The 23,071-nt window shown below is 43.2% G+C and overlaps 1 protein-coding gene across 1 annotated transcript in view; it reads left to right on the top strand.

Annotated features, from left to right (window-relative positions):
- SLC25A17 (solute carrier family 25 member 17) overlaps window positions 1-23,071 on the top strand; it is a 110,342-nt gene that overhangs the window by 73,401 nt on the left and 13,870 nt on the right. Inside the window, exons 6-7 of the mRNA XM_088468101.1 lie at window positions 8,638-8,783; window positions 16,423-16,518. Of these exons, the coding sequence (XP_088324227.1) occupies window positions 8,638-8,783; window positions 16,423-16,518 (242 nt within the window). The remainder of the gene's footprint in view (window positions 1-8,637; window positions 8,784-16,422; window positions 16,519-23,071) is intronic.

The following is a 23,071-nucleotide window of genomic DNA, read 5'->3' as shown; positions in this document are numbered from 1 at the left end:
GAGGTCACACCATTGGTTAATTCATTTCCAAACAAGAACTTAATCATAAAGCCTTATAAAGAGGTTTGTTTTATTAAGTTGACATTAATATTTTATAAGAACCCCATATTAGTTAAATTTGATTCCATTATCTAATCGAATATTCCAATCTATATTGTAGTCTGTCGAAGGACTTGAACTATCCCCATTTTCCAATCAATGACCAGGTAAATCCCTGGCAATTTTTTTTAAAGCCACAGTAAGAATTCTATTTAGTTAGAATGATCATACATAGGTCTGAAACTAAAGTAAGAATGGCATCTGATCAAACTAAAAAAAAAATGTAAAACCCTTAAATTGTGCTGTTTGTGACTAGAAGCTTCCTGACAGTTTTCCAGATAAAATATCACTAATTGCACTTATAATGGATGGAGGCAGCCAACCTGTCACATGGTTGAGGCATTTGCTGATATTTTTGTAACAGGAAGATTTAAACTTGTTAGAATCCAAACAGTCACAGCCCTTAGTAAGGACTTACTCCAAGAAGCAAGAAGTGGGTGAGCAACACATAAGAATTATTTGATGATGGCTCAGTTTCTGCATGTGAAATTTAGAATTTTAGTACAGATTAATAGACAATCTGTTAAAAAAAAAAAGTAAAGCAGTGGATATTGATGAATCTAGATGGGATGTAGTCTGGAACCCGACGGTCTAAATGCCGACCGCCGGCTTCCAGACTGCTTGATCCCGACTAGGGACGAATGTCATTTCCCCGACGTCCGGAGACCGGCGCCCGGCATCCCGCTCAAGCGGATGCCGGGTGCCGCAGCGGACAGTTGCGGGGGGGAAGGGTTAGGTTTAGGGCTCCCGGGGGGGACTTAGGGTTAGGCACCCCCCCCGGTAGGTTAGGGTTAGGCTAGGGGGAGGGAGGGTTAGGGTTAGGCACCCCCAGGGGGTACTTATGGTTAGGCACCCCCGAGGGGGACTTAAGGTTAGGCAGCGGGGAAGGGGGGGTTAGGGTTAGGCACAGGGGGGGAGGTTAAGGTTAGGCACCCCTAAGGGAGGGTTAGGGGGGTTAGGTTAGTAAATACTTACCTTTAGGACGATCGGGATTTTGTCCCTTTGTCGGGCAGCCGCTGTCTGGCCATGCGGCCGGCGGTAATACATAATGATACTGCCTTTGAACCGCTATATATCCCTGCCTATACCTTCTAATATCCTGCCTATAAACCTCTAAGGATGACGCTAATTTGCGTAAGCAGTCATACAGTAAATAAAGACTCCAGACCTAGAACCTGTGGTTCCAAAGCACAAAGTATTATTCAAGTAAAAGTACAGCAGTTACACGCTATGATCCTCATATAATCTTAGCGCAAAGAGATTATACAGACCCAAGTACAATTATACATACGCAGCGCTCTCTGATCCAGATGTTAGGCATCAGCAAGAAACCCCTCGTCAATCAGCATTCAGCACGAAGACTAGGAACCCAGGGTCAGAGCACACATATTTATACCCCCCAGGAATAAACAACACAATAGAGAAGTTTGTTGCTAATACCATTGGTCCTAAAGGAGAGGGAATATGTTACAAGGCATTTAACAGGTTGGTTCAAATAGACACAATCCAGCCTCTAACAACTGGTGGTCTCTGGTTTCCCACCTCATGTAAATCCTAACAGTTGTTCATATAATGTACATTTTGTTGCTTGAAGTCTCTGCGGTCCATAAGTTGAGAATGCATGTTGCGATCTCCCCATCGATATTACCGGAATACTGTTGAGAGAGTACGAATCAGTACAATTCCAAACATGGCTTACTTATCACGTATAAAACCTTAGTTACGAAATAACCTTTATTTCCTAGCAATGATAATAAATGTGCATACTCGAATCTTATACCTTATAGCTTATGGAACCTTGTATGTGAATATGTAATGTGTGAGTATGTGGGGTTTGATGTAAAGACGCTAGTTAACTTGGGGCAGATGCGTGTGCATGGAGCTAATATTCAGCGTTTTCATACAGGGTCTTATGCATTCGCTAATATGTGACTAGTTAACAGCGCAATTGTGCATATTAATGTGTGTATGAGAAATGGTGCCCTTAAATCTCACTTAAACTCACAGTGATTACGCAATTATAGCATGAACCTCTACAGGCACGTGAATTCATTAGAGCACAGAGATAACGCTGATCTGAAGTCTTAGAGAATCTGTGTGTAGGGAGACCACCATAGACCGACATGGGGAGCACTTCTTCGCTCTCAGCTATCCCTAGAAGTGAACACCTAGCAGTGTGGAATGCTGAGCATTATAGTTCCATGACTTGCTCATGCCCCAGCAGCCCCCACCCTTTTCAGGCTCCAAAATACTGGTCTTTGTTCTCCCAGGGCCTGTGCAGATGCAAATTAGCACAGCTACAAGACCCAAACCTCAGATAACACTCTTAGCTTTGAAGGTGCTTTATTGTAGGAAGTCTGCTAATGTAAGGTGCTACAAACGACCCTCTTGCTGTATTCGAGCAGGACCACCTGGAGTGAGAGCAGACGTTATGTCCATGAAGCTTGTCTTCACAGGCTAGTTGTCACGTGGCCATTTGCTCTGTTTAGCTAATGCAATCCAATTTTGACATACTGTACAGCCATTTCTGAAATATATCCTTTAGGGGAATTATAATAATACACACACTTTATCCAGAGCACACAAACTACGTAAAGTCATGAAATGGGCTTTTGATGAATCGCCGTAACTTATGGCAATTGTCACAGATGCAATCGCATGATGCTAATAGTAATATCGCCACATGTACTAAAGTGTGAGTTTATCTAAAATGGCGCTTAGGCGGCCATTCGCAAAATGGCGTCTTGCGATCTCATTTCCAAGATGGCGTCTTGCGGCCAGTTGCAAGATGGCGTCGCTGCGATCCAATTTTAAACTGATCTTGTCTCAGCCAATTATCCAGCTTCGACATACATAACACATCCTTCTAGAGAAACACAGTCCTTGCAATGTTTCAGGTGTCAAAGAAAGTCATTCAGGAAGAATGGAAACACCTAAATGCCTCTTCATCATGAACAGTCTAGCTCGTATGTACTCCTTCTCTTCTGATGATACATAGGTCTGAGACACACTGCCAAAATGGGATTATCCAGGAGAGGATATGAATTGTTTCAAGAATGAGATGGATTAGCGAATTTAAATTGAGCAAAAAAGGTACACTCTGTAATTGGGGCAGCTTTGAGGAGTGTATTGGTACCTGCAGTGATATTTAAAGCCCTGATGATATGGCTCAGTGTCCTAGAAAAATTTAGGCAATATTGTATCAAAAGAAGTGAGCTTCGGGAAAAATGTGTAAGATATGCATATTGCAACAAAATGCAAAATGTGTGAGGTGCAGGGACAGGACTGGCAACGCAGGATTTCTAGAGGGAGGTTTCCAAGTGCTTGATTTTAAAGCAAGTGTGGTTAGTCCATGAGGGCATAATCAGCTCTTAACCAGACAGAATATACATCGCATAGTGTAAATAATAATTCCAAAATATACAGGACCAGTGATCATAGTATGCCATTATATGCAGCAGTAGGATCATCCTGACTGAGTTGAATGTTTTTATTTCAGATGTGGGAACAATTCCAGATAATTTGAGCAAGTTCAGGAGTCTGGGGGAGCATCAAAAGAACCTAGTACTGCCCTGGACATTTATGTACAGATTGGTTTCCTTATATACTGTATTATTATACAGTATTAATAATTGACCCTATAGATGGTCTATATCAGTGGACCTCTAACAGTGCCTGATTTCCAGATCTCCTAGTTGGTGCACAAGTATATTCACTACTGGCTGACACATTTTAAAAGATCAACAGGTGGTGCTAATTATTTAATTTGTAACACTGAGGGGATCTTAAAAACTTTAGTATTATATGCTATTTCTGTTGGGGTCATTATGGTGTGGTCTGGGGAGGGGATTTCCAGGCAACCGGAAACCCCCTCTGCGTTTGCCTATGGACAGTGTCCTCAAAACATGGACCACTTTGTGGCTGTCAGAAGAGCACTGTAGTTACAACTCTGAAGCAAAGACTCAAACAGGCTTTAGGTTGCTCTTTCCTTCCTCTTTCTTGCATCCGCTCTCTGTGGATGATCTACTTTTGTTACGAAGAGATTACTTAATCGAAATCAGCAGATACATTCTAAGATTCATTTTTCAAATAATCTGAAATACCTTGCCAAAAGGCTGCGAGCAGAGCCTTGTTGTTCCATTTCAACTTTGATGCCAATATGTGGAATAGAACCACATTGTGAGGTTCTGGTTTTGTTGTGGACCCGGGGTGGTATAAGGAGCAGACACTGGAGCTGATTTAAAAATAAATGTGGAATTTTTAATAAGAGGTTTGACAGACATGAAATTGGCAAAACAGAAAGTCCAGGTTTAGCACTAAGTGCACTTGGGAACTGTAGTGATACAAATGGGAAAAAGTCCAGGTAGTGACAACAGAAGGTATTCCAGGGTTTGTGAGGCTGAAAAGAACTGCAGGTTGGAGTGAATTGCTGATTGAGGTGAGTGGCAGGCTGAAGTCAATTAGCAGACTTGAAGTGATTGCTGGCAGAAACAATAATGTCCAGAGGCAATGCAAGTGGAGGCAGGGTGCAAGGTAAATGACTGACACAGGTACTCAGGCAGTGGGAGAGGCAATAGGAGGAGGCAGGGGTATCCAGCAGGGTTTAGGAGCAGGTTCAGGTATAGCAGACTTGGCAGAATCCAACAGGCAGGCAGACTAGCTCAGGAACTCTCTCTCTCAGCTCTCGCTGAGAAACACGTTGCACTGGCAATGAGAGGAAGCTCGGCACTTCCTTAAATACCCAGTGCCGCACTGTGAGAGGCCAGAGAGAGCATGTGACCCACCAGGATAGGGCATCTAAGTCACATGACCGGAGGCAAGATGGCGGCACCCATGCCAGAACGGAACGGAAGCACTGCCATGCCTAACCAGCAGAGTGACAATATGCCCAAACAGGACTACGCACAGCCAATGCTCCCCGCCAGGCACCACCGCCAGACGCCCCCCGTCACAGCATCCTCACAGGTATCACCCGCCGACCACCATGCCGAGAAACGCTGGTCGTGACACACATACTGGACCACCATGTGGGACCCTTACCGCAGAATCTCAAAGGCAGTGGATGTAGGACTGCCAGGTCGTCAAAGATCTTTTGAAAGGTAGTCGCAAAGCAATCGTAATCAAACAGGATGGTGTTGCATGCTAAGTGATGATGCCCATGCTAAGGCTTGTCTGGAGAGCAAAACACAATATAAGCAATTTTCGTCCTGGCAGTGTGGACAGTTTCTGGGTTGTAACTCAGTGAATCTCGATTGAGAAATCCCCTGCAGGACATAGTATCTCCATTATAATTGTCGGGAGTAGGCAGGTAGAGGTGAGAGGAAGAAGGTGGAGATCTGGATCTTTTTTTTTTTTTTTTTTTGGTCCAGCTTGGAATCAGGACTCAATCCATCAAGGGTGACTTGAATAGTATTTATTAGAAATTAAAGTTCTTGAAGGAACTGCATAACATAACGTTGAGTTGCCTCTTTGTTTTCCAACCATTAAGCTAGACTCTGAATTGAGTCCCCCTCTTTGGTTTTGTCCACATGCCGAGTCCATTGGACCAGAAAAAACTCTGGAATTTTGTGAACTCAGATCAGGAACAAGAGGGTTGGGCTGGGTATTTGGAGAATGTACAGAACATTGGAGGTTTGTTGAGACTCTTCCTCATGAGAGGATTGAGCTCCTGATTCAGAGCCGCTCGTTCGCTCTGAGCGATGGTCGCACAACTGCGCATGCCTATGGGTTGTAATGCACATGCGCAAACCAGTCATTGCGGTCGGAAATCGTGTGCTCGTAAAACAGCGAGGGGTTGCTAATTTGATTGACAGAATTTACCGTTTGTGGGTGGTAACAGGGGAAGGTGCTTGAAAACGGGGGAGTGGAGATCCGAACGCAGGCGTGCCTAACGGTCAAAAGGGCGTTTAATGGGAGTGCAGAATTAGTAAAGGAGCGTCATCGCCCACGTCATCTGGTTGTCTTTTAGCTTGAACTGCTCCCAGTGATAGCGGGAAGAAAATCCTACCAGAAGCACTGCGAGCAGTTCAGATGCCTTTCGATGTTCCAGATTAATCTAATAAATACCGGAGATGACGTGTGATGCGAGCGGCAAAGGGGCATCTTTACAAAATAGCGAGCGCATTTTTCGGACGGTCGCTCAGACATAGAGGCGTCAACACACCGCAAAGAGCGAGCGCTCAATTTAAATATCCGGCCCCTTTTTTAGAACGACCGTCCGCAAATAGGCTCTGAATCAGGCCCTGAATACCAAGAGTAGTGTTGTATTGAGTAGTATACAGTAAGGAAGGGCTACAAGCCTGCACACAGTCCGGAATGGATAGAGAACTGGTATTGATGTACTATTATATAGTAGTAGTAGTAGACACTTACAAGTGGAGAGCTCCACACACTGAGAGTACGTTCGCACAGTATGATTAGGTACTGATCGTCGCAGACTGAAGTGCATCACAAGGAATGGATATTGGTGCTAGCAGACTGTAGTACTCTCTGCAAGTTCCAGTACCCATTCCACAAAGTGGAGTGCACTGCCTAGAATGCATTCTGATGACTGTAGACTGAATGGCACTGCATAGAATGAATGCTGATGCTTGCAGACTGAAGTGTACTGCGTGGAACCAATACAGGTCAATGCAGATTGAAGTGCTCAACATATAATGAACACAGGTGAATGCAGACAGGAGTGCACTCTGCAGAATAAACTGGTGTTTGCAGACTGGAACACAGCGTATACTGTACACAGATTCTTGCAGACCAGAGTTAGTAACAAAAAACGGATTGCACTAGGAACAAGGACACTCCAAGGAGTAGCGGCCTCAAGCTAGTAGCAGGTCACCGCTAAAATGAAAGGAGAACCAGGAGATTTGACAACCACCAGGCTGATTAGCAACACACTAGACTCGGGGTTATACTCGACAGCCCACGGGATCCCCCAAGGCCAAAAAGCAGCAGCACCAAGGTAACTGGTTTGTTAGCCTGGTGTGTGACACTACTGAAATGAAGATTAATGTATGGCCCCTTTGAAATTTAGAAGCCTGCCCAATGTGGTCCATGACGTGAATTAAGTGACCCATCCCTGATCTAGACCTACCTCTGACCCTCTTAGTCATGGTTGCACCTTTTTATATAAACCATATATGCTCTTATTTTGTTTTCATGTAACTGTTTTAATTACATGTTGTTTTTTGCGTGTTTTTTTTTTATGATGAACGACCAGTGTTGCAGAGTTTTCTGGCACCTAACAAATTGGTGATGATTATTGGCAGCCGTGGCGTTATTTTTGTTTATAAACCTCTAGAGAACACCACCACAATGTCAACATAGTTGAAATGTCAACATTGAACACATGTTGGCCTCTGCAGAATATCGACATGTGAAATGTTCACATTCTGCAGTGTTAGGCTACGAGATGGGAGGGTTGAGATTAGGCACTAGGGCAGGGGCAGGCCATAAGTGGCCCTCCAGCTGTTGTTGAACTACAAATCCCAGCATGCCTTGCAACAGGTTTAGCATGGCCAAATAGCAAAACTGTTGCAGGGCATGCTGGGATGTTTAGTTCTACAACATCTGAGGGGCCGCTTATTTCCCACCCCTACACTAGGGTGAGGGTTGGGCTATGTGAGGGGAGTTTAAGGTTTCACACAATAAGGTGAGGGTTATGGTTGGTCATGCTTACTGCTGGTAAAACAGCAGGACTTGCTGGAAATCACCAGGACTTCACCGCTGGAGCCGCCAGACCCGTCTTAGCAGGTATGTCAGTACTAGACTACAAGGGAAGTTTTGTTGACATGCTAATCATGTTGAAATTTCATCAGATGAATGATGAATGCAACCGTGGTAAATGTCGACATGCCAAGCATGTCGACATTATGAATGTTGATATGATGAACGACAAAATATGCCACACCCCACACAAACAAATAGTTAACACAATTCGTAGTTAGTTTTCAGTGTTACTGAATCAGAAGAGGTTCATTCTGTATTACATTTTAACATTTAAGGGCTGATTCAGAAAGACAGATGCGGCCACACTGTATACTTGGAAATTAATGCAGATCTCTGTCTGTTCAGAGTTGGCTGCATCTATGCAACCTACCACCCCTAGTCATCTGCTTGTCAAGTAGCCGTCTTAATTATCAGCAAACATTTGCATCAGCTCTGTCTTTGGTGCTAGAGATTCATCTCAAATCAGCGAATGTCTGTGCATGCTTACCTTGAATAACTACACTCATGGGACACTTATTTTACTTATGAACACCCAGTTGCCATTAAGGTTACACCCAGTCAACGATAAGTTGAGATGTGTACATCTCTGAATAACCCATAGTGGCTCGAAGTTCAGTATGTTTGGAGACTGAGCATGTGCAGAGCAATAAATTGCATGATTCACAAAACAAACAAATACATTTATGAATCAGCCCCTTAATGTGGTTTTGTTGATTTCCTTATAGATCCCTACATTTACCCGGTCTGTGTGAAAAAACTGCATGTACTGAAAATTCTTCATTGTGAACATTTAGATATGTTATTGTTTTGTAGATGCATTTCAAAAGATCTTGCAGCAGGAGGGATTGATGGCCCTGTGGAATGGTACCTTCCCTTCGCTGCTTTTGGTTTTCAACCCAGCAATCCAGTTCATGTTCTACGAAGGACTAAAGCGTCATCTCCTAAGAAGGCAAACTGAAGTAAGTTAAAAACTGAATCTAATACTGTAGTATATTTTGATGGGTTAGATTATTTTATGTTAAGCTACTACTATAAGACTAAAGACATGCTTTGTAGTGCTTCAGGCAGTACAGATATGATATATGTTTATACTGCATGACACTCAAATAGGATGTTATTAAAAAAAAAAATTTCAATTTCATGCCACTGAAAGATTGATCAATTTGGAATTCTGACTGCTTGGTACTTGTGTATGTAGGCAAGTCAAGTCAAACTGGCTTAAAGGTCTTCCCCTGTTGTGTCCAGTTGGTACTTGTCCACCAGTGACCCTCCCTCCCCCCTGCTGTGCTGGCTCATTCTGCAGCTGCCTGGCTCAACCTTCACCAATCAAGCTGTGGAAACCTTCCTAGTGACCTATAGGGAGCAGTCTGTAATTTGTTTTTTTTCTATTTCTTTGTAAAGGTGGGTACACACTGCAAAGATATATCTACAGATCGAGTGATCTGCAGATATATCTGTAGGTGAAGGTCGTTCATATACGCTAAACGACCAACATCTTCCAGGCAGCCGCGGGTGCCACTGGCCGGCGGTCGCACCAGCAGATCGCCTGTACCCACTTGCTGATGGACTGATATATCTGTCCATCGGCTGTGCAGCACATGGTACACACTGGCCGACTGGCACCAGATATATTCGCCGATCAATTGATCGGCCAATATATCTGTCAGTGTGTGCACAGCTTAAGAGTGTAATCACAGAGTCCTGGGGGAGGTGATCATTAGACACCAGAGAAATTATACGTAGAAGTTTTAATGTTAGTAGTGGGGTCTTGGAGTAATATGTGGAGATTAATAGCATGTACATATATAATTTATGAACAATTATTTATATAGCACCAGCATATTCTGCAGCATTTTCTAACTGGTAACCGCCACAATAGTAAAAGAAGACCTGGTTTGTAACAAAAACAAACAAGTAAAAAAAGACCATTCATAGAGGTCAATTTATTAACGAGTCGTGTATCTCAACACAGCTCAGACACATCCTTACCGCAGTGATGCAGGATGTATTTGTGCTGTAATGTAACAATATGTGTGACCTAAACTCACCCCTCCTGTGACCTCTTGTCCCCCTGTAGTAATAAAAAGGGAAAAAGAGTGTAAATATGGTGTATACAGTATGAGAATGTATGATCTATGAATAGTATTGATTTAATACTCCATCCTTCTGGTTGATAACGCTGTTTTTCTAAAGTAAATGGTATTACAAGTTGGCTATTAACACAATTAAATAAAAAATACCCACAAATAACAGGATATTGGTTAGATAAAAATGTAATAAGGGAAAAAATATGATTTTTACTCACCGTAAAATCTCTTCCTTGGTGTCCATCTGGGGTATGCCTTTACGTCTGTGTTATGTATAGTGAGTTGTGGAGTCGGGCACTAACTAATAAAGACTGGCTCTCACCCCCTATATAACTCCTCCCCTTAAAACTAGAACCACAGTCTATATTTAACAAAGTGTCAAAATCCAGTGGAGGACAGTGAGCCGGGTAGCTAGGGAACAACTAGGTAAGTGACAGCTAGGTCTCCCTATTGCGGCCAAACCCAGGTTTGGCTAGACCTGCCATAGACACGGAGTCTATCCCACTTGGTGGTCTTCACCAGTGACCCCTCCAGTCGGGATTTGGGTTTCGCTGCACCAAGTGGGCAGGTCGCGGCCCCCTGGACAGGTACCTGGGAGTGGCAGAAAGACCGGAACTATATTAAATTAATTAGTATATAAACTAATAATTGAACACTGTAAATGAACTGAAAACTTGAATATTGGAGATTAACTAAATAATGAAACACTGGTGATGAACAGAATACTTGAACACTGGTAATGAACGGAATACTTGAACACTGGTGATGAACTTGAGAATGATGAGACCCTAATCCCAGGTTTGCTTGAGAACACAGGGATCTGTATCTGGAACTGCTACAGATTCAGGTGCTGATTTGCACAGAGAGACACAGAGAGAAGTGGACACAGGCATGTACTGGGGATTGCTATAGATCCAGCTGAAAACTAGCTAAAAATTAGTAGGAAACCCGATACCTCAGTAACACAGGGAAGCTGCAGAAGAGCTAGTAGCACACTACAAGACACACAGGAAAAACAACGTAAAACACTGGAATACTGAGAAAGAACTAAAGTCTCAGACTGAGAATTAGCATGGGAGCTAATACAAGAAATACTGGAGAACTGTGAGTAGGCTGAAGCAACACTCCTAAGGAAATAGCACAGAGCAACACTTGGTGAGTATCAGAAGTCACTGGAACAGCAAAGTTGAACAACAGTTTCTTGTTCCTGACGTCAGACTTAAATACCCCTGGGTAGCTAGCTGATCATTGGATCAGAGGCTCAGCTGAGTGACCACAGGACTACCATTGGGAGAGACTAGTCAGGTGATATGGACCAACATGGCTGTGCGCATGCCCAGCACCCCGGAAACCAGGAAGCACGCACGGAAGCCCTAGCAGACCCCATGGAGAATACTCAGTCACCACTCACCTCCACTCCCAGCGACTGTACACCTAAGCCTAAGGACACCGGCGCAGAGGTGAGTAGCGGCCGATCCCAGGCCACATCCTGACACAAAGCCAGAGAAGGACCCACGTAAGAACTGAGAAAACCAACAGGTAACTAGTTTGAAACCAAACAAGGAAGGGATCCCAGCATCGCCAAGATGGACTCCAAGGAAGAGATTTTACAATGAGTAAAAACCGTATTTCTTTTATCATCCATCTGGGGGATGCCAAAGCAAGCCAATTTAAGGGGGGGGGGGCATATGAACCGTCCGCTCAAAGAATTTTGCGCTCAACACTGGCGTCCCACGCTCCAAATGTATGCTAGCAGTAACATTTTGTGAAAGTGTGTACAGTCCAAGAAGCCCCGACAGCATAAATCGATGGGCCCGAATTGAAGCCGGAACCGTCACATTTGAAGACTAACATGCCTGCTGGATGGCAGAAGTGACCCGTCTAGCGATGGATCCTTTCGAGGCAGGCCAGCCTCTTTTTGGTGCATCAGTCAACACCAAGAAAAAATCCATACACCTCAAAGATGCAGTGCGCTCCAAGTAAATGCATAATGCACGTACCACATCCAACAGTGCTAAGAAAGAAGCTTCACTAGTCACTGAAGCCTGGTGAAAGGCTAGAAGGATGATATCCTGGTTAATGTGGAAAGCCTATACCACTTTTGGGAGAAAAGAAGGTTTAGTGCGGAACACCACCCTATCTTCATGAAAAATGACAAGCGGAGATTTACAAGAAAGAGCAAAATAAAAACAACCTTCAAAGTGAGGTATCGCAATTCAACAGCTTCAAATGGCTCAAACGGTGCCTTTTGAAGTGCCTCCAAAACTAAATTCAAGTCTCAAGGAGGAAATGGCGGGACATAAGTAGGCTTTATGCGAAGAACCCCCTGCAAGAAGTTTTGAACTTTAGAATTAGTGGCCAATTTCCTTTGTAACAGGATCGATAGGGCCCAAATTTGTCCCTCAAGAGAGGACAATCTAAGACCCTTAACCAACTCCTCTCGCAGAAAAGACAAAAGCCGAGACACTCTGGACCTTTCAGGTTTAAACTTGTGTCGTTCACGCCGAGAAATATATATCTTCCATATCCGATGATAAACCTGGGAAAGTGACTGGTTTGTGAGCCTGTATCATGGTTTTTACAACAGATTCTGAATACACTTTGGCCCTCAAGATGTTGGAGTCAAGAACCATGCCGTCAAAGCCAAGTAAGGCAAATCAGGGTGACTGCATGGACCCTGAAGTAACAGATCTGGACACTGGGGCAGACGATACGGCGTGTCTGCTAACATGCTCCGAAGAAACACCCAAGGTGCTGTCATGGCATCCACCAGGGATGCCTGAGGATCCTGGGACCGAGATCCGTACCTTGGAAGTTTCCTGTTGAGATGGGAAGCCATTAGATTTATGTATGGAGACCCCCATCTGGAAACTATTTCTGCAAACACTTCCTGGTGCAATTCCCATTCCCCTGGACTCACACTGTGGCAATTTAAGAAGTCCACCTCCCAGTTGTGTCCACTCCTGTAAACTGCTGAAATAGTTGGAACCCAACTTTCTGCCAATGAAGGATTTGAAAAACTTCCCTCATTGCTCGCCAGCTGCGTGTGCCACCCTGCTTATTTATATAAGCAACTGCCGTGGCATTGTCTGATTGATTGGATTCGCACTGGTAGGCTCCTTAGATGGGATTGAGCCTGAACCAATGCATACTGAATCGCCCTTGATTCCAGTATATTGATGGTAAGAGAAGCTTCCTAAACGGACCAAAAACCCTGTAGGTGCATGTCTAGAACCACCACCACCCAGCCTGGTCACCCACAGCTATGCGAGCGGACAGGAGGCTGTCAGAGCGTCCGGCTCTGAATCAAGGCCATAGACTTAAGTACAGCCTCATTCTTCCAATCCATGGGATCCTTAGGTGTTACAGACTGTGTTGTGGGGATAACAGTATTCCTGACCAACCTAGCAATAGGAGCATCCACAATGGGTGGCATTTCCCAAAGCTTGCTTCCGAAAAAAGCATAAAGAATACTTACTTATATTTCTTTCGAATATGAAATTTGGACTCAGGTTTTAACCAGGCTTCTTTTAATATTTCTCCAAAATGTTAAAATTCTGGGAAAACAGATATATGCAAAGTCTCCCAGACCATATCTACCACCATAGACACCCCTGAATAAGAATGGGAGTCATCCTCCCAGTTTGAGGCATCTTCCCAGTCATAATCCAATTCCCCTTCTTCCTGGGAAGAGGCGGCTGAAGCCTCATCTCCAGGAAAATTCACCGAGGACTGGCCTGAACGTCTTTTAGTGGCTGTGGCCCCTGCTGACATTACCATTTTATTTAGAGACGTTGCAATTTCAGCGAGACATCGTCCCATATCCTGGACCCATCTGAGCTCTGCCGAGGGATCAGACTAACTAGGAGTTTGAGCACAGGGCAACATATAATTTGCCTGAGAGTGACGTAATTCACCTATGGCCTCAGCCATAGACCTGACCCAATCAGGCATCACCGACTGTTCAGCTGAACTTCCTGGTAATTAATTTTAATTAACCAGCACAGAGCGACCCTGGTCCATACAACCTTTTGCCAACTTTTTTATCACAGTATAAAGTGATTGATCCCTGCTTTTTGGAACCCTTGTCTGGCTTCTCCATACTGAGAGAGAGAGAGACAACTCTAACCAATAACAAGCACTGCTTCTGAAATGACAGCAAAAGAGGGGAGGCTTAATAAGACTCTAAATCTCCTATCTTTTTAAATGCAAAAAAATGGACTCCTGAACTGCACATTCACTTGCAAAAAAAAGACAAAGGCAACAAAGAATCTTCAGTACAAAACAATGTATGTTACTGCCTAAATTCCTAAAGAAATAGTGCAGTAAAGTTGCTTATATATACATAACAATAATATAAAACCACCATATATCACAAGGTTAATACCAAAAGTAATAATCCTAGTTCAACTGCTTATCTGATAAGAGATAGCCATCCCCCTGTAATTTGCAGGGAGTCTCAGCCAAGAAAGACTCCAGCAGCTCTGAAACACCTGCAAAAATAGTGTTTGGGGCGTGGCCTATGAAGCGCAGTGAGCCTGCTGTCACTGAAATGCATGGGGGCATGACCGGGCACCCGTCCTGTTTTATTCAGGACTCCTGACGTCATTATAGGCTTGCCTAATGAACAGCGGCTCTTAGAGATAATGTTATAGACTGCGTGCCTGCACGTGCAGCGGCGCCGTGTCATGGGAGCGTGGCCAACAAGCCGTCCTCTCCAAAGAGTCGGCAGCATGTTCTGTTCTGTAACACCTAGCTGCTGTCACATGAGTAATAACATGCCCAGCCGCTCTTCCAAAGCAGTGTGCCGGGAAACAGTAATACAGCAAACAAGGTTTTTGCATGTTAAAATGTAACAAGCTTACTTTTTTGCCAGCGGCCTCCTCAGATGTGTGATTGGTATGGAGAGAGTCCCAGGGACTTAGTAGTTTGGTGACTCTCCCATAGGCAGTCTTTAAAGTGGGATACAGGCTTCACACAAACCTCTATTTCTACCTAACTTCTACTCTGCTAGTGCCTGTTGCCAGGGACTAAGCACCCAAACCAAAACAGGAATATAAAGAAAATAAACCTGACTAAAAAAATAGGACCTATCTACTCCAAGGCTCTAAAAACAAGACTGAGGTTCTAGTGGAAGGGGAGGGGTTATATAGGGGGTGGGAACCAGTCTTAATTAGTTAGTGCCCGACTCCACAGTTCACTATATATAACCCAGAGGTAATGGCATCCCCCAGATGGATGATAAAGGAAGTATTTTTAGATGATTGGTCTCCAAAACTTATATGATATCAGATTGTTCATTTCACAGATATTATGCTGTGGTTCATATATCTTAATAAATCTGTGAGTGATTTGTACCACATCCATAGCCTCTGTCTGTTACATTATCAGGTCTTATCGGTGGTGAGTGAAACAAGTCCACCAGTTAGCATATGATTATCATTGAATAGCTTGTACTAACCGGGTACTAAGTAATGCCGGACCTAATGGATCCGAGCCTGTCAATTTGACGTGATAATAAAAAAATGGACAGAGTTACGGATGTGATGGATTGCATGGTGAGTGGGTGACATGTTACATGAGAAGTGGCATTATTAAGAGAATACAAAGGTGCCAATGGAAAATCGGATTTTTCCACGGACTGCCTTGTAATACATATGATGAAGCGGAACTAACCCCTTTTTTAGGCGATGGCTCTGGAAATTGGGGTTATCATTGCTTGATACACCGTTCTTAGGGCCTGATTCAGAGCCGGACGCAAGTGGCTGCTCGTTCGCTCCGAGCGATGTTTGCCCAACTGCGCATGCGTACGGATCGTAATACGCATGCGCGAACCACTCAGTGTGGCCGAAAATCGTGTGCTCGCAAAATAGCGAATGCCTGCTATTTTGAGTGACAGAATGAGGCGTATGTGGGTGTTAACAGGGGAAGGTGCTTGAAAACGGGGAGTGGAGATCCGATCGCAGGCGTGCTTAAAGGTCAAAACGGGCGTTTTATGGGTGTGCATAATTAAAACTTCAGCGTCATTGACTACGTCACAGGGTTTTTTTTGGCCAGAACTGCTCGCAAAATTGTGGTAGCAAAAACCAACCACAGGAATAGCGAGCAACTCATACCCTGTTCGATGTACTCGATTAATCTAATAAATAGCGGACATGACGTAGGATGCGAGCGGCCAGGGGGCGTAGTTTCCCAAAAAACGACCGCAAGTTTTGTACGCTCGTTCAGACCTAGAGGTGTGAACAGACCGCAAACAGCGAACGGTTCATTTGAATAGCCACCCCTATTTTCTTGACGTGCGAGCGCAAATAGCGTCCGGCTCTGAATCAGGCCCTTAGTTTCCATGCCAGATTGCAGTGTGCACAGAAGAGCATTATTTACAGTAATTTGCTATATCAGTTTGTAATTGTTTTACCTGTGTTGTGCATTCTCCTTATACAGTGTGATAAATATTATCTAGTTTGTGTTCTTTTTCTATTGTTTGTATTTACTAATTGTTTTCTTCTGTCAGCTCTCTTCTTTGGAGGTCTTTGTAATCGGTGCTATTGCCAAAGCTATTGCCACAACTGTTACTTATCCTTTACAGACAGTGCAATCTGTACTACGGGTAAGTTTGTTTAAAAAAATAAAATAAAACTGTATTGATGGCTTTAATTGATCACTCTCAAAGGAAGCCATTTATATTTACACTAAAGTCCTGATCATAATTTTTTATAATGACCACCAGTTAAGTTACTCAACTGTATATTCGGGATGTTGCCACTGAACTTCTATACATAACACTTAAAAGAGCTAAGTCATTTCAAAATTAGCACTGCATATGGGACCTCATAATTCTCTCATGAAAACCTAATAACTTTTATTAATCTTCTTTAAAACACAGACTAACACTCTGTGTATCCAATAGATTAGTGCAAAATATTTAAAATAAAGTAACAAAGATGTGCAATAAAATCTAGACAATAAAAAAATCAATACACTTTCTATCTATTTTCATGTCACACAGAGGGCATGTACAACACTGCACATACACAGTCACACTCATACATACTGTCACACACATAGTCATACACATATACAGTCACACACATGCACACATACATACATACATACATACATACATACATACATACATGCACAGTGGTCAAAAATGTACCAGTATGAAATAGTATGTTATACCGGCACTTCACTTCGGCACCGCGCCAGCGTTGGGACAGTGACCGTCCCAGTCAACAAGCAGCTGCCTGTTTTTATACTTTGCTCCAGCTGCGAGCCAATAACAGATCTTGGATCGGCAGCCAATCAGGGGCAGCTGGAGGTATATTGAATTTGGCACTGGGCGCGAGCCAATCACGGCTCATGGACCGGCAGAGAATAAGGGGCGACTGCGTGGCCACCCGTAATTAGCTGCCTGTCCGCAAGCTGTCATTGGCTTGTGGCCAGCACTAAATTCAATTTAAAAAAGCCACATAGGAGCATTATAGCAAGTGTGAAGGGAGGAGAGGGGTTTGCTGTGGTGCTCTGTGAGGTGTGCTGTGAATGGGGTAGGGGGGTATGGAAATATTAAGAGGGGCTCAGGATTTGGGCCTGCCTAAGTAAAGCCCCCTGATATTTCCATAACCCCCTTCGACCACTGTACGTACGTATGTACGTACGTACGTACTTTACATACAGTCTCTCACACAAACACAGACAGTGCTCCAGCCTGAGTCCCTCTTACCTTACAGGCTGGCCGCTGGATAGTCCTCATCACTCTGGGTCTGCAGCAGCTCCACTTCTCTTCTCTACCATGTTGGCACTGACTGTACAGTGCCATGTAGCCCTGCCCACTGATCGGACTCAACCTCTCTCTTCCAAGTCGCAGTACAGTCCTGCTCTGCAGCTGAAATGAAAGGATGGGGTCCCACTTGAGAGAGGGGGCACGTGCCCCTCCCACCCCATAAAGCCGGCTCTGTTGTTCCACTCCTCCACTCTTTTAACTGCTTGATACATGTCCCCCATTATAACTTGGCTTATCAAAACAGGTATTGGTCTTAATTAAATTTAAATGTGCTTATAATGTAATGGGCATTATAAATATCTTATTCCAAATTGCATCACTATATATTTCCTATGCTTGGGAAATCACCTCCTCTTGTGGTGACTGAAATGGTGGCACCACAACAATCATTATTGCAATTTGAATTTTATCAACAATGTTTATTGGACTAAATTGTTCCACAGATATGTACTATGTCTCAATTATAGTAGTATTATGTAAACTGTATTGTGAGATCTGTCAGTACTCTTATATCCAGAGCTGACCGTGAATACATTTTGCTCTATTATTCACAAATATATTAGGATTTAGTCGCAATTATAAAATATAAATTATAGTGTAAGATCTTTATCCAATGTCCGTGCGACTGAGCTCACAATGTGATCCATCTTGATGCACTAGAAACTCCATAATCTAGGCTAATTATATTAAAACTGTCTTAAACGTGAATGTGGTTAATACCATAAAACATATATGTTTAGTAATACAAGGTCATCAGTTATCTCAAAATAGTGCAAAGTCCTATTAAACAATCTGCAAGCAGTCAATTCCCTCTGTATCAGACCGAACGTTATTTATTAACACCAGTATGTGTACTTATTAGTGTACATCATGTACACCACTCCCATTTATATTAGAGATTGGATTTATTTCAGTGCTTTTATATTTGTATACATATATGCATTAATATGTGTGAATCGCACATAAACGACAGAATGTGTACTAATAATAAATGAATCACTTTCTCATTAGTGGTGCCGGTGTCTGCCTGATAAGCCCAAACAGCTAGTGCACTGATCGGACACATTTCTAGTGTACATGCGTGTGGATCATACTTTATATCAGAACACTGCCAACTCTGTAATATAGCGATGCTTCTCCCTTTGTAAGTTTATGATGCACGGGTTTTGTCTGACTCATTCTCACTGACAGCATGTATTGTCGATCAAAGTGCAGCCTCAATGATCTATCACTGCCTGTCGTCATAGTGCACTGTTAGAGGTCGATTCCCTCAGGATTTACATCTATATTAGTATGTAAATGGGGCGTTTCACAGTGTACTTGCTGAGGGGCCTTTTGCTTCCATTGTTTTTTTTAAGGCAGTTAACATTTTTAGGATTCAGTGGGTCCCCCAATGCCATTAATGTCTCGGCACTGCTCTAATCTATATTAACAGTTGCTTGTTTTAGACCCAGGCAAGTGATCGCAGTATAGAAGTGGCTTCAGTGCACCAGATCAGATGAGAACATCACTAGTTACAGAATGTACAAAAGGGGTTCCGGACTATAGACAGACAGTAATTAGTTAGACAATGTCTAGATGGACACCAGATGTTAGACAGTTAATACTTAGACAAGGATATAAGTTTGACACAGACAAAAGTCAGACACACTAAAGTTAGACATGTAAAAAGTTAGACATGTAAAAAGTTAGACATGTAAAAAGTTCGACAGGTACAAAAGATCGACAGGGTCAAAAGTTCGACATGAAAAAGATCGACACAAAAATGGTCAACATTTTTTTGTTTTTTAGGATTAGGTTTAGGGTTAGGCACTTACTGGAGGGTTAGGGTTAGGCACTTACCCAGATGGTTAGGGTTAGGCACCAGAAGGGAGGGTTAGGGTTATGCACCAAGGGAAGGGTTAGGGTGAAGATTAGGACTAAAAAACAAAAAAATTAATTGTCGACCATTTTTATGTCGACCATTTTCATGTCGAACTTTTGACCCTGTCGACCTTTTGTACCTGTCAAACTTTTTACATTGATATAGTGCCTGCGCTAGTTTGCATAATTCTGTAGGTGCCTAATGTGACAACCAATATGTGTATGTAGATCTAATAATACTATGCACACAGGGATAATAGGTGGTTTTAACGGATCTAGTACATACTGCAACAAATCAATTGAGAAGTCACAATGCTCTTTAATTTGAGGAGTAATGTATGCCGGATATGGTACAGGGAATGGGTAATATATAAGTATATGGTCAAATAAACGTAGAAAAAATGGGGGGGGGGATAAAATAATAAACAGTGTCCTTTTAAATATAGAAAAAAATGTAAATAATATATATTGCAGAAGGAATTAATGTCCTGGGTGGGTTGCGCTCTGGAGGGGCGGCATCCCGTGCCCTCCGGCCCGACAACTTGACCTTCTTCTTGCTGTCAATGTTAATTTTTGTGTGAAAGGTTCTTTCAGGTACACAGTCTCTCCGCCTCCGTTGGAGTGTGTGCCAAGTTACACACTCTCTATAGGTCCCGTTGATTCACCAGACGCAGCGAGACCACGATCACAGTTGATGACGTGGTCACCGGCGATCGATCGCTTCGGCCAGCCGCTCTACCCACCGGGTGGTGGGGAGCCTAGGTCCGTACGGAGGCAGTTATGGTGTGTGCCGTGTGCACACTTCCTGGATACTCTGGTTGGTCTTTCGCTTCCTGAATTTGAGCGAATCCTTGCGAGATCTTGCAGGATCTCAGGGAACAGTTATTCTTCCTCAGGATGGATGATCCATGTCCCTGAGGTAGGCCGGAAGGCTGCAACGCGCTGGACAATATTCAGTCCATCTCTGGAACACACGCTGACATAGGAACACTTTCACGAGTAAGCACTAACAAGAATAACTGTTCCCTGAGATCCTGCAAGATCTCGCAAGGTTTCGCTCAAATTCAGGAAGTGAAAGACCAACCAGAGTATCCAGGAAGTGTGCACATGGCTCAAACCATAACTGCCTCCGTACGGACCTAGTCTCCCCACCACACGTTGGGTAGAGCGGCCGGCCACAGCGATCAATAGCCGGTGACCGCGTGATCAACTGTGATCGTGGTCCCGGTGGTCTTGCTGTGTCTGGTGAATCAACGGGACCTATAGAGAGTGTGTAACTTGGCACACTCCAACGGAGGCGGAGAGACTGTGTACCTGAAAGAACCTTTCACACAAGGATTAACATCGACAGCAAGAAGAAGGGTAAGTTGTCGGACCGGAGGGCACGGGACGCCGCCCCTCCTGAGCGCAACCCCCCCAGGACATTAATTCCTTCTGCAATATATATTATTTACATTTTTCCTATATTTAAAGGACACTGTTTATTATTTTATCCCCCCCCCTTATTTTCTATGTTCATTTGACCATATACACAGTCAGGTGCATAAATATTGGGACATTGACAGAATTTTCATATTTTGGTCTCTATTCACCACCACAATGGCTTTGAAATGAAACAAACAAGATGTGCTTTAACTGCAGACTTTCAGATTTAATTTGAGGGTAATTACATCCAAATCAGGTGAATGGTGTAGGAATTACAACGGTTTCTATATGTGCCTCCCACTTTTTAAGGGGCCAAAAGTAATGGGACAAACTAAACAATCCTAAATCTAACTTTCACTTTTTAATACTTTGTTACAAATCCTTTGCAGGCAATTACAGCCTGAAGTCTGGAACGCATAGACATCACCAGACGCTGGGTTTCATCCCTGGTGATGCTCTGCCAGGCCTCTACTGCAAATATCTTCAGTTCCTGCTTGTTCTTGGGGCATTTTCCCTTCAGTTTTGTCTTCATCAAGTGAAATGCATGCTCAATCGGATTCAGGTCAGGGGATTGACTTGGCCATTGCATAACAATCCACTTTTTAGCCTTAAAAAACTCTCTGGTTGCTTTTGCAGTATGCTTCGGGTCATTGTCCATCTGCACTGTGAAGCGCCGTCCAATGAGTTCTGAAGCATTTTACTGAATATGAGCATATAATATTGCCCAAAACACTTCAGAATTCATTCTGCTGCTTTTGTCAGCAGTCACATCATCAGTAAATACAAGGGAACCAGTTCCATTGGCAGCCTTACATGCCCACGCCATGACACTACCACCACCATGCTCCACTGATGAGGTGGTATGTTTTGGATCATGAGCAGTTCCTTTCCTTCTCCATACTCTTCTCTTCCCATCACTCTGGTTCAAGTTGATCTTTGTCTCCTCTGTCCATAGGATGTTGCTCCAGAACTGTAATGGCTTTTTTAGATGTTGTTTGGCAAACTCTAATCTGGTCTTCCTGTTTTTGTGGCTCACCAATGGTTTACATCTTGTGGTGAACCCTCTATATTCACTCTTGTGAAGTCTTCTCTTGATTGTTGACTTTGACACATATACACCTACCTCCTGGAGAGTGTTCTTGATTTGGCCAAGTGTTGTGAAGGGGTTTGTCTTCACCAGGGAAATAATTATTCTGTCATCTACCACAGTTGTTTTCTGTGGTCTTCTGGGTCTTTTGGTGTTGCTGAGCTCTCCGGTGCGTTCTTTCTTTTAAAGAATGTTCCAAACAGTTGATTTGGCCACACCTAATGTTTTTGCTATCTCTCTGATGGGTTTGTTTTGATTTTTCAGCCTAATGATGGCTTGCTTCACTGATAGTGACAGCTCTTTGGATCTCATATTGAGAGTCGACAGCAACTGATTCCAAATGCAAATGTCACACCTAGAATCATCTCCAGACCTTTTACCTGCTTAATTGATAATGAAATAACGAGGGAATAGCCCACACCTGTCCATGAAGTAGCTTTTGAGTTGATAGTCCCATTACTTTTGGCCCCTTAAAAAGTGGGAGGCACATATAGAAACCGTTGTAATTCCTACACCGTTCACCTGATTTGGATGTAATTACCCTCAAATTAAATCTGAAAGTCTGCAGTTAAAGCACATCTTGTTTGTTTCATTTCAAAGCCATTGTGGTGGTGAATAGAGGCCAAAATATGAAAATTCTGTCAATGTCCCAATATTATGCACCTGACTGTATATTTAAAACATCATTATTATGTGAATTTCTAGTAGGGCTGAAATAGTAGAGCAGATACCTTTGTGATACGGTTGTTGTTTGATTCTTTCCCTTCTGTTTCGCTTATACGGTGTCTGGCTGCGCTATTAGGCATGCAGTAACCACTATGTCCTATGAGTCATTGAGAGCCGCGATTAAAATAGCTACCTCCTCTGTATTAAATCTTACTAAAATGTTTTATTGATTTAAATTAAAGAATGTAGGTATTCTGTATGAATTTGTATAAGTTTATTATGTATAGTAGAGGTGAATATCGGATAATGAATAGATTATGATTATTGATTTATTATATT

This window comes from Taudactylus pleione, unplaced genomic scaffold, assembly GCF_031769625.1.
Source record: "Taudactylus pleione unplaced genomic scaffold, aTauple2 ptg000080l, whole genome shotgun sequence".
In the NCBI taxonomy this organism is placed as follows: Eukaryota; Metazoa; Chordata; class Amphibia; order Anura; family Myobatrachidae; genus Taudactylus; species Taudactylus pleione.
The sequence above is the reverse complement of the archived record's forward strand: the minus strand, read 5'-3'. Positions and strand labels throughout refer to the sequence as shown.